The sequence below is a fragment of the Cyrtonyx montezumae genome, unplaced genomic scaffold (assembly GCF_038088225.1).
Source record: "Cyrtonyx montezumae isolate F1298 unplaced genomic scaffold, pur_monq_1.0 scaffold_2, whole genome shotgun sequence".
Taxonomy (NCBI): domain Eukaryota; kingdom Metazoa; phylum Chordata; class Aves; order Galliformes; family Odontophoridae; genus Cyrtonyx; species Cyrtonyx montezumae.
The window spans coordinates 48,069,393-48,081,982 of NW_027071936.1; the positions used below are offsets into that span (position 1 = coordinate 48,069,393).

The 12,590-nt window shown below is 38.3% G+C and overlaps 1 protein-coding gene across 1 annotated transcript in view; it reads right to left on the reverse strand.

Moving 5' to 3' along the window:
• Positions 1 to 612: 612 nt before the first annotated feature.
• The window catches only part of NWD2 (NACHT and WD repeat domain containing 2), a 31,632-nt gene continuing 19,654 nt past the window's right edge, over positions 613 to 12,590 (reverse strand). Inside the window, exons 4-7 of the mRNA XM_065736028.1 lie at positions 10,349 to 10,552; positions 8,665 to 8,809; positions 7,774 to 8,363; positions 613 to 6,302 (exon numbers count right to left, since the gene is read on the reverse strand). Coding sequence (XP_065592100.1) covers positions 2,367 to 6,302; positions 7,774 to 8,363; positions 8,665 to 8,809; positions 10,349 to 10,552 — 4,875 coding nt within the window. The 3' untranslated portion in view covers positions 613 to 2,366. The remainder of the gene's footprint in view (positions 6,303 to 7,773; positions 8,364 to 8,664; positions 8,810 to 10,348; positions 10,553 to 12,590) is intronic.

Here is a 12,590-nt window from a genome sequence, read left to right on the forward strand (position 1 = left end):
AACTTTCTGATGTGCAGGTTATGCAGAAAGACATCAATCAAGACTGACATGAATAAGTTGTGCCCAGTTTTTGACAGAAGGAAAGAAGGTTAGGTACCTTCAGGAGGGATATCTTGGAGGAGTGCATACCAGAACCACTTGCAGCTTCACAGCTCTTTAGAGAAGGAGGATTTCAAGCACTTCTCTCTTTTCTGGGCTTTTTACTAGATGGGTTGCACATGTTTTCTGTCAGCTGAGTTGCATACATATAAGCATGTAATCTAGTCATAAGGAGAACCTAAACATGCTTTGTGAATGTCGGTGGCTTTTTAATGTTTGATTTAGTTAACTCCAATGTGAAAAATACTGGAAGTTTCCTTACAAATATAGCCCTTAGATAATCATTAAAATACAGGCTAATGGGAGCTGGAAATGTCTACAGCTATGTCCTTCTGCCAGTGTGAAATTTGCTGTTGTGCAGATGGCCAATATGCACTCTGCACACCGTTAATTAAAAGTCTTGAGATATAGTGTGAGCTGAGACTAAAGTACACTAAAATGCATTATCCTGCTGGAGCTTTCCCTAAAATTAAAACTCTGCAAACGCATACAAGTCTGTTTCCTTAATTTATTAGTACAAACAATGCATACACAAGACTGTATATTGTTCGAAGACTGCAATAGATTTCTAATTTAACAACTCTGTAACAAAATTTGACTAAATTTGACATTTATGAAAATATAAATCTCTGATTCAGTAGGTTTTCCCAACAATACAAAGTTTACATAAAAACATTCAATATGATCTATTAGTTGCAAACAAGTTAGGAAAAATCATTCAAGTCACTTAATATACTATATTGGCTTGTACATAGAACATTCACACACTACATTAAAGTTCCAGCTTAGCATTCATTTCTTGGAAATCTGTGGCATGAAGTTCTCATTTTAAAAATAAAATTGTTTTGTTTAAACCATTTGAAAAATTTTCCTCAGATATGCCATCTTTAAGATATATAAGGAGGGAAATAACTTCTTACGCTTTCAGATGATGTCCAGCATTTCTTTCACTTGGATGAAATAGAATTTTTTTTTAAGCATTTGTTATTATTTCACAATTTCTGCCTTGAAACTGATAAAACTGTACAAAAGGCTCAGAACAGTTCTAAAGCAGAAAGTGAAGCTTGTAAGTAAGAAAAAACCATTACAAATTGGAACAATAGAGAACCTTTGGGCAGCATTTGCATTTAGTGGAGAATTAGCACATATACAAGCGGTCCCAGAGTGTTTGGTCATCTGATCTGTATTTAATATGGGGTAGAACAGAAATGATAGTAAGGCAAATGTTTTTGAGATTAAAACATGGCATGTCTGAAAACTTTCTGTTAGAGTACTTTGGGAACATAGGAGATATTTCAGACTTCCTTACATCAAAATGGATAGCCACCTTTTAACATGAAGAAATTCATGTTTATTTGTTCATCTGCAATGCCCTTTGTCTTTGAAAACGTTTTCTTAATGACCTACACTAATACACACTATGAAGACATATAACTTCCTCAAACCAAAAACAAAAACCCAACTCTATATTCCTTTTATGATCTAGGTTTAATATCTTTTTATTTTTAATCACAATACAGAAACCTGAAATCCCTGCATGCAGTTTAAAAAAACAAACAAACAAAAAATCTTTTAGTCCTTTCACAGAGTTGAGCAAGTATTTATCACCTCACACACTGTTACATTTGCAGCTGACTGGTACCTATGCCTTTCAACCTGAAAATCAATCCTTTTTTTTTTTTTTTTAAGTACTTTAAAAATGATGATGGAATGTATCAAGTGTTCCAGGTTGGCAGGCGACATCTTGTCATTGCACCATCAAGCAAGAAGAATACATTTTTGCAAGTGGATATAAGGTTGGCTGTTAGCTATAGATTCAGCTTTGACCACTTCTAGGCGACTTGGTTTATAAACAGTGGTCTGCCTCCTCTTTCTGATCACACGGAACTTTAGTTCTAGTTAAAGCAATTTGTCAGTCGCAGATAAGATCACTGAACTTCTGTAATAGCATAACGATTCTGAAAGTATTGCTAGAAATTGTTAATCAAGGCTCTGGTGAAATCTTGGATTGAACCTTGTATCCCGAAATTAAAAAAACAACAACCCTGCATCCCATTGCTTAAATATTTGCTTCATGTTCTCCCCCTCCCCCCTGTTTTTTTTTTGTGTTTGTGTACGTAAATGTAAGAATATTTGTAAAGGAGAAAATAGCTGGTCTGCCCCCTGCTGTTAATGTCTTCCAAGAAATGGACTGATTTTTACTTGAATTCAGAAGACAAATCTATGCGTGTATACTATTACTCAGGTAAACTAGTCCGGACAGATACTCAGTTGTCAGCAGCAAAACTGTGTCCTCTGCAGTCTATGGCTGAGCACACCTTTTCATAGCAATAGTTGTGTTTTTTGGTTGGTGTTGCTTCACTCACCTCAGGCTCTATAACTGTAATGGGGCTATCCCTGGCAAATACTTCAGTTGATTCCCTCCATATGCAGTCTGCAGTCACTTTGAAGCTGTAATTGTGACATTTTGGTCTAATCACTTGTGTCGTGTTGTTGAAAATCTGACGGCTGTTTGAAGTAGCAATTTTGATTTTCAGTGCAGCGTCAACTCGATCCACTACAGTGTAAGTGCCTATACTTCCGTCATCAAACCCAATAATAATATTTAAATGTCTCTGTGAGAGTGTAAGGAAAGTGGGAGTTTTATAAAGAGAACAGGCACCAATGTTTTTGCCATCTGCCAGCCTCATTACAATTAAACTAGAGATCGCACCATTGTCATCATCCTCTTCATTGCGAAAGCAGATGTACACAAGATAGCGGCCATCACGAGACAGCCTTTGCCTCCAGATGATACCTGGAGCATGAACTACACGAAGTTTTCCACTGTGCAGATCAAGTACATTGATGTTCTCATCACCACGGGTTATAATTCCTAGCTTGCCATTTGGGGATATTTCAAAGTCTTCCAAATTTTTCAAGAAATTGGTAGGCAGTTGTACACGTCTGCAGATGACTTCCTCTGTTAGGCTCCAGATGTTCACAGTTTCAGTGGATGTTATGAATACTATAATATCTGGGCAGTCTGGTATCAGTTTGACATCTACAATGCTTGCACCATCATCACAGCAAAACTTCTTGGTTATACTGCCTGTCCAGAGACTCACTGCCAACACTTTATTCTTTGCCATTCCGACCACAAATGTATTCGCAGTTGTTATAAATGCATTCTGTAAGGCAACTAAAATATTGCAAACCCTATGTCCTGTGGCCAGTCGCCAAACTCTGGACGCGTTTTGCTCACAGAGGGAGACTACAAACTGATCATTGTGAGTTATCATTAGCTCTGAGATTTTTTGCCCATTAATGCGAAAGATGTTTTCGCCACTAACAGTGTGCCATACATACTGGCTGCATTTATCATCTGACGTAACCATTATCTCTCCTGAAGAGGTCAGCACACAGTTTTCAACAGTACCTTCGTGCTTGAATACAGCTTCAATATATCCAGTGCTGAAGTTCCACTTGTGGACAGAATCTGATCCATCCAGCGTGTATATTAATTCACCTCTGGCTGGCAGCACCAGTCTTTGGATAGGTTTGCCAGATTTATCAATATTGGACATAGCAGTTATGATGTCTATATCCCAAATAGAAAGGACACCACTGGTGGATAAAGATAGCAGCATGTTGTGATGATTTGATTTAATTAGCCTGACTATAGTTCCTGAGATTTCTTGTAAGCTTGCCATACACTGTCCCGTATCTCTTCTCCAAACAAAAATGGCTGAGGTATTTTCCATTGAAGCAATTATACAGTTGCCATTTTTGGACAACACAGCAGATATAAAGCGCTCATTGTGTTTAGCTCTAAACTTTTCAGCTACCTTCCACACGTGAGTGTCAAGAAGCTCAATGCTGAGAGCCTTACAAATTAAAATTGCACTTTGGTCTTCAGAAAGCTCTATGCTGACAACCTCACTGCCATCTCTCCTGCAGTCGAAGTCATCTGTAAGCTGGGGATTTGCAATCTCCTCTGTGTTCCAAACAGACAGGCTGCCTTCATTGTCCACCATCACCATTTCTTGGGCCTTGTCCAGAATGAGAAGGAATTTCACAAATCCACCAGAAAATTCAGAGGTCACGGTGGCCAGCTTTTCTCCGCTGCCCAAGTGAAAAATGGTCGTTGTGTTCAAATACTGTCCACAGAAGGCATAAACTCCATCTGGAGAACACTGCACACAGGTCACCTCGTACCAGCAGTGGAAGTGATAGAGAGGCCAGCCATAAAGAAGGTCTATTACAGTGACATCTTTGCTGGCCTCCAGCCATGCAAGTGCATGGTTGACTGATAATGTAAACCCATTTATAAAACTGGCGCCCCCTCCTAATCCACAATGTTTTGACCCCTTAATTTCCATTTCAGACAAAAGACAGGAATTTATGTTATCATATATCAAAAGAGTGTTGTTTGTTGTAGCCACTACAAGATACCTTTCATCACTAGTAAGTTTCATCCCTATGATAACAGATGGAGAAGTTGTGATCTGCCTCAGTAGCTGGCGAGTCTCTACATCCCAAGTGCTGATGGAGCCATTTTCCAAAGCAGCAATGATTGTACTGGGATTAAAAGTAGGCAGAATTTCAGTGACGTGCATGCAGCTGGATGACAGTGGCAGGCGCTCGGGGCTGTAAGTTACATCCATGGAAGAATGCAAAGGGACGATTGAGCAGTACTTGGGCCCATCCTTGTCACATTCTAGGAGGAGATGTCTGAGTTTAGGCAGTGAGCTTACTACTGGCAGAAGCCGCTGCTGCAACTCAGCAGAGAGCGAGCCTGGGTATTTTACTACTTTGAACTTGATACTGCGGAGGGTACTGGCCAGAAATTTCAGTTCCTTTTCCTGTGTGTAGGTGTAAGCCAGTTCTATGTCAGAAAGTGCTTTATCAAACTGCCCTATTCTAATCATGGTGTACAGCCAGCTGAAGTTCATAATGACTCCGTACAGCAGATCATCTGTTCTTCCACATCTTGTCAAGTGATGAATGAGCTCTGTCATTTTTCTATGATTGATAAAAAAGATGTCAGGCTCTAAGGGATTACACTGAAAAACCCATGGCTGATCAGGCGCCTGCCTGTCAAAAGCAATCTGATCCATGCAGTGCTTTCCTTGCTCATTCAGGCCTCTGCTATCACGGGCAGGGCAACTGTTCAAATACTGGTCATTGCTGTAAAAAGGTTTTCTTCGTCCACCTGACCAAACACCAAGAAAATATTCTGCCATAATTGTGTGCATTTCCTGCAAATCTTCTTCATTGTTCAAGTACAGTTTCTGGGCAATTACATGCAAGTGTCTATTTGCCCAAAGAAGAAGGGTAACATTTTTCACTTGTCTCTCTATTAAGTACCCCTGCAAACCCTCCTTAAGCCTTGCAATGTATACATATGGAATTCTCAGTGGGTTACTTTCTCGGATACTCTCACTTACTTCATACATAACACTGTTGTCAAGGGCCAAAATATCTTCCAGTTCCATTTCACTCAGGCCAGATTTGGACATAGTGATGTAGCCAAGTGCTCTTGACAGTAGTCGTGATCCACACTCACCTTCCAGTGACCAAAACAGCTGCTCTATGCTTTCATGTACAGTGACACAGAGGGAGGACTCATCCACATCTTTGTGAGATCTCCAGTTCTTGACCTCCCTGAAGGTTAAGTTCACAAACATAGGCAGCGTGCACTTGGAGAATGCTTCATTGACGTAGATTTGTTGCCCTGATGTTACTTTTCTTTTAACTCGCAGCAGCTGATGTTTCAGTACTTGGCTACACATCTTTCTGTCCCTTGCAGTCAATTCAATGTAGTTGTCTTCTTCATGAATAAGGCACCTCAGTTTTTGCAGGATCCCATGCTTGTTTGGCAGTGTTGACAGAATTATCCGTACTGAACGGGGAAGGTGAATGGGGAGCCACCAAAGCTTCCTAGCATCATCACTATCTGTTAGCTGTTCTAGGGCATCAAATATTATCACCAATGGCCTGTGGAATGAAGACTCATTCAAGAGATTTATGAACAAATCCCGAAGGTCATGAATCTTTTTTGGGTAACTTTGCACAAGGCAACGATAGTTGACTGCTAATTGTTCACAGACGCTTTGAAGTATGTTCTTCAGATCTATACTTGTTTCGGTGGATCCCAAAAATCTTATAATTACCACAGGGTCAGAATCAGGTCCCATCTCTTCTTGCAGCCAGGAATAGGCCTGTAATACAGAGTATTATTTAGTTAGGATCTAAATGAAGCACAGTAACAGAGTTTATAAACAGTAATAAACTGGTTGAATGGAAATGCTCTCACTAGTACAGCTTGAGGCTGCTTTTAATTTCTGTGCACTGGATAAAATTTTTATCGTATGTCATCTTTGTGTAGCCCAGCCAATATCCCAAAAACACTACAGCCCTGATCTACAAAGAGGTTTGAGTCTATGGGGACCCAAGCAGAATTTAGTCCACAAATCCCAGGGTACTCTTTGCAAAATCTGTGTCTCACTTCTGGAAATCTGTAGGTAGACATCCTTATTAACAAACTTCCTTAGACACTAAATGACGTCATCCTTGGTCAGTCAGACCAGCTTTGCACCTAAGCTTGTTTAATACTCTCAGCCGAGTATAAATACATACCCAGACAATTTTGTTGAACAGGGATGGGAAGATAGAACTGAACTTTCCCAGCTGGTTACTTTTAATTTCTGGGCCAACGAAGTACACTCTCTTGGTGTGTCTGTGACTCTTTTATGCTGCCACAGTGGGTACAAAGTATTTCTTGATGTTCCTTTTTTTGTTTTGTTTTGTTAGCAAGTGAGGAATTTAGCCCTAAATCCTATCTAAGCTAAGCTTACTAGTTATCTAAGCTAACTCACTCAGTTCTCTCATGTGCTATTTTTTTTTCACTTCACTCAAAGTTATTACAGAACATTTTAAGGGAAAAATGTAACCAAATCCTCTGGGTGAACTGATATATATATACTGAGATCCTGAGCTGCAAATCGCAATTTCATGTAGGCAGAAAATGTGAATCTATAGGGAGTCACATCTGGAAAAGTTAGGATTCTAAACATTACTGTTCCTTTATCTCCTTCTGGCTGATATGGCTTTTTCTCAGTTTACTGTGCCAAATTCTCTGGGCACTCTGTAGGGAACTTGAAGTTGTGACTACTGTATTAGGCTTAGTGATGCCAGCTTATTTTTTTATTTCTTCTGCATCTGGTCTTGTGTTGCACAGTGTTTCCCCTTATGTCGCTGTAGTACTCAACTCAGTGGCTGAAGAAGCATGCCAGATAAAAAAAGTATTTTTGCTGATTAGCATAGATAGTTGTAGCTAGTGTATCAGACTGATTCTGGAGTAGTTTCTGATGAGAATGTTAAACAAGATAAAATTTAAAACAGCATGTGATGTTTAGGCAGTTCCAGCTTCACAGGACTTTGGTGGAACAAAAGGGAAAGAGATTATTCCAAAATATACGTTTTTAACCCTACCAGCTTTTTGAAAGCTCTAATAAGTCTTCTTTATTTCTCTTGGGTATATGATATAGACATGTTATTAAAAGGCAGTCTTTTTCTGAACATATATACAATAATATGCAGAATGACAGTTCTATAGTCTTTATTTTACTGAGCTGGCCTTCATGCACTAATGATCCCAGCATCACCATCCTATGTAAAGTATTTATTTACCTTCTTTGCCACTTCGGCTAATAAAAGAGTTTTCCCTGTGCATGGTCCTCCATATATGATAAGAGGGTTAATGTGTCCAATTTTGCTAGGTAGGACATACTTGTGAACTGTGTTTAATGCCTCACATCTGTAATCATAAAAAGTGGAGTATGTTTTACATAGTGATGAATGTTGAAGAACTTCATCATACAGCAAGTCTGTCTCAGTGTCAAAATTTTGCTGCACTGTTGCCTGGATTATATCAATCATGTCTTCATAGAATTGTTTACCAAGTCCTTCAATGTAATGATTCTCCACTTCTTGGGAATACCCCAGTTTCATGTCACAGTGGGTGATGGATGTGTACACTCTCAGATTGGAGGATGCAACGATGGTAGGAATGAATTCATCCCTGAGCTTGATCAGTTTCTCATGAGCTTCAGGATCTCGTAGAAACTTCCCAGCTGAATGCACCACATCCATGTATTTTCCCATCTCTGGAATTTTAACAAAACGCTCAATGTTGGCAATTTTTCGAATGTAGCAAACACACTTCTTCAGGAAAGCTGGTGTTTGTTTACCCAAGGCAAAGTCAAGTTCATCTTCAATAGCTGAGGATGAAAAGAGAAAACAGAGTCTCTGTTATCTTTTCATTTTAAACAGTTTAAGACCCTGCCCCCCCTGCCCCCCATCATGCTGACTCTTTAATGATCGCTTTTGTGTTCTGTAAGAAGAAGAAAAAGCACATAAAAATTTCTGGGTGCTTTCATAGGAGCTTCAGTTTCAAACAAGCATAACGAGCATTTTCCCCCTCCTCATCATGTGACAAATGCCAACAGAAATATATTTTCATGTTTGTGGAAAGGTTGATAGAAAAGATAAATTAACATACAGAAACAGTCTGAACTTTACCAGAGGAAAGATATCTCTTTGCTTGGCTGTGTTTCATTTTTCCTTTTTCATACAGCAATTTCACTGCAGTCTTAAAAATCTTCTTTATTTCTTCTGATATATCTTGCCATTTGTTCTCATTCATAGAGTTTGAGGAAGATTCCATCTTTAAAAAATATCCATAATTAAACAGTAGGCTGTAATACACACCTTTACAACTCCAGAAAGTAAAGGTCTACTATTCAAGGTCATAAATAATATGGTAACAGAGAAACAGTCCCTAAAAATAAGCAAGTTCACCTTTTTAATCACAGAATGACAGAATGACAGAATTGCAGGGGTTGGAAGGTACTTCCAGAGATCATCTAGTCCAACCCCCCTGCAAAGCAGGCCACCTAAGAAGGCTGCACAGGTAGGCATCCAGATGGATCTTGAATATCTCCAGAGAAGGAGAATCCACAACCTCCCTGGGCAGCCTGTGCCAGTGCTCCGTCACCCTCACTGTGAAGAAGTTCCTTTGCATATTGGTGCGGAGCTTTCTATACTCAAGTTTATGTCTGTTTCCTCTTGTCCTGGCGCACACACCACTGAAAAGAGGTTGGCCATATCTCTTTGACTCCTGCACTTAAGATATTTATAAACATTAATAAGATCACCGATGAGTTTTCTTTTCTCATAATCATGATATATATTCTACTTCAGAATAATAAAAGCTATCTACTTTGAATATTTTCTGAATTCCTCCTGAAGTTAGCTGATGACATATTCTTCAAGAATAAGACCAAGAAAACCTACGTCTGTGAAGTATTTTAGATGCAAGTCTGAAATACTGGTACTAAAGAAGCAGTAATAATTCTAAAAAATATTTTTCCTATCAAGGACAAATATTAATAGTGATAATGAGAAGCTGGATTTCAAAACTGAAAATGAGTTTCCTGATACCTACAGTTAAGTAGCTCATATTTGAAATAATATGGGATTTTACATACACTGCTATAGTAACAGTAATCTTACTGCCATTGGTGAGAGCCTGTGAGGTAAATTCACTAATCCCTTTAGAGGGTATCTGTTGGATACCACAATGGTGGTTTCTGTAACACAGCTGTCAGTTACTGCTGTTACTGCAGGTGACATGTTCAAAGGGTGCCTTGTTTTCCTGGAAGCAGGAGGGTGCAGTAGGAAAAAGAATGGCCCTGAGGGTTATGTTCCTTAGCAACTTTCTTGACATGTTCAGAACATTATGTCTTTACTACTTTCAGTGAGTTTATGTGATGTAACTTTGTGTTAGCTTTAAGTTACAAACGCCCTTTGGTAACTCCTGTTTGTCAGGAGCCTGAAAAAGGTAAGAACTTTTAATAACAAATAAAAGTCAAGCTTTATTCAAAAGGATATTGCAGTAAATATGCAATATATAGCCATGTAGTACCGTATTCAACTCAATAAACATTTCTGTGTTAGTGGTTTTTAATGTAGGAGGGTAGAACTGAGCCTTGGGAAACACATGGTTTGAATTATCACCAATTAACAACAAATGCATGTTTTAAAAATGATAAATAACGGTGTTGGAAAATCCTCCATTAGAATGCAGTTATTAAGTTAAAAGTATGGGAAGTGCCGAGGGATTGTATTAGGCACTTGTGTCACTCACTCTTGCAGAGCTTCTTCCACTGACAGAGAGGATTTTTTAAAGGTGAATGTGACTTACTGTATTTTGGTAGCTCTTCAGCATTTCAGATTTCGGCCTGAGGTAATATGCTGGTGGCACTGCGTTCTCATCTCTGCAGTACCACTCTTCTATAATTCTGGTCTCTAGCTTGGCCTCCACAGCGGCATCCAGGATCATTTCAAATTCAGCTGATTCCACTTCCCCTGGGATGCGGATGTTCCCATACTTCTCTCCCAGTAGACCCTGTGTATTTGCAGAAAGTAGGGATTACATTTTTCTTCTTAGTGATGCAAAAGACATCCACAGGATCTGAATTTCTTAAAAATCAGTACTGGAATAGTTCCACAACTTTGAAATTACTAGGAAGGAAAACACACACAATGTAAGATGAATTATATTGAGATTATTGTGTTGAGCTCCATCCCACTATGATCACCTGGTGGATTTTAAAGCAGATGCACTATCCTTCTTAACATTAACTGGTAATAAAAATACAAAGGCATCCAAAAGATGTAATTGAATCAAACAACATATTTTATTATCACAGTATTGACTTGTATATTATTGATTTCCATTGGATAAAATTGATTTGATTTCCATTATTCCATTATTTCCATTGTTGATTTCCATTAACGGAAATGTAAAATATAAAATTGAATGTGGATTAATCCTTTTCTGTGAACTACAGGATAAGAATGCATCTCTGGATTCTTTACATCTGCTTTATTCTTAGCTTTCACTGTAATAGAGCATAAGATCTTATGTTCTGTTTGATGAAAAATTCTATTGAGGTTATGTATGTCTCACATTAACATTATTAAAAATGCAGCTTCTACCAGAAATGCCAAGATTGATGTTGTAGAACCCCAAGTCAATTTGCTGTCTTGTATTCCCACACTGCAAAAAATATACAGTGTCTTTGACCCAGCAGCTGTTCAGGGAATGCACAGAGGAGAAAGAGAAAATAGTTTTGACCAATATCAAAACCGAATTTATTAATTAAGAGCTTGTATCTGGTATAAATGTAAAGATTTGTGGGAGTCATGATGTGAGATCATCAATTGTGTTACCTTCAAAAATGAGGAGTAAATTATGTGTTATAATGCTTTGAATACATTTTCTATAGCTTACACCTGTAGTTTTCTGTCTATAAGTATTGAATAGAAAAGGATTGGGAAAAACCTCTTGGAAGATAAAAGCTGTAGGACATTCCTGCACTATTTCTACAGAATTGTGGCATACTTTTGATCCTGTGATTTATTCTGCATTCAAATGTTGCCTCACAGCAGTTGGTGCGAATTTTCACTTTGTTTAAAATATATTTTTTTAAATTTATTTATTTCCTCATTTAAATATGTTCAGTAATGGTTCTGAGTTAATGAGAAGGAATACTTAACATGGAGAGGAGCCAAAAGTATCAGTATCTAGGTTTGAATCGGAAAGATCTTTTAGCAAAGTAATGCTAATGCAATTACATACTACCCTAAAAATGTAAATGACCTTGTTTGTAAATAATAAAAATTGAAATTATCATCATTTTTAACCACTCATCATAATGAGAAGCTGTTCTAAATTTTTTCAGCTGTAACTAAACTCTGCAAATCAATAACTGGTGATGAAGCTTCACTGACTTAGAAATGTGATGCTGCTGACACCCTTCTCTGAATCCAGTTGTATTGACAGAAGGTACTCAAGTAGCTCATCCTGCAAGGTGCTGTAGGCTAAGATCAGAGACATCAGAGTATTTTATGCAAACACTTCCTAACCTGTTTCAGGCAAGATGTGACCACAGCCCATATTTTCTAACCTGTCTGATTATTGCCTGGAGCAGACTACAGAGAGCTCGCAGGAAGTACAGTGCTGGCTCTGACAGCAAGTGGTTGGACTGACAGCCCTATAATTTTGGAACTCCGAAGCTGCAGAAGTTAAACACAATATTATGTTATTTTCCTCTTATCAAGTGAGGTTACTCAGTGATGCTAGACTTGCACATTCACAGTGATGTAGAAATCTCATAAATTTCTCTTAGTGGAGTTCTGCTTGGACTACGGATTGTCCAAGCAAAGCCCAATAGGGTTTGGGCCATTCATTAGCAATATTAAGATGTAAATATTAATAATTATTGGTTTAATGTACCGCATTAAATCAACTAAATTTATTTTGGAATGTTTTTTGCTTTTCCAGTACTGTTCTTGCTGCTCTCTTTCCACTGTATGATAGTTGAGTAAAGAAAAGCACTACCTTAAAATTAAAACACAGATCTTTTTTTTTTGTCTGTTAT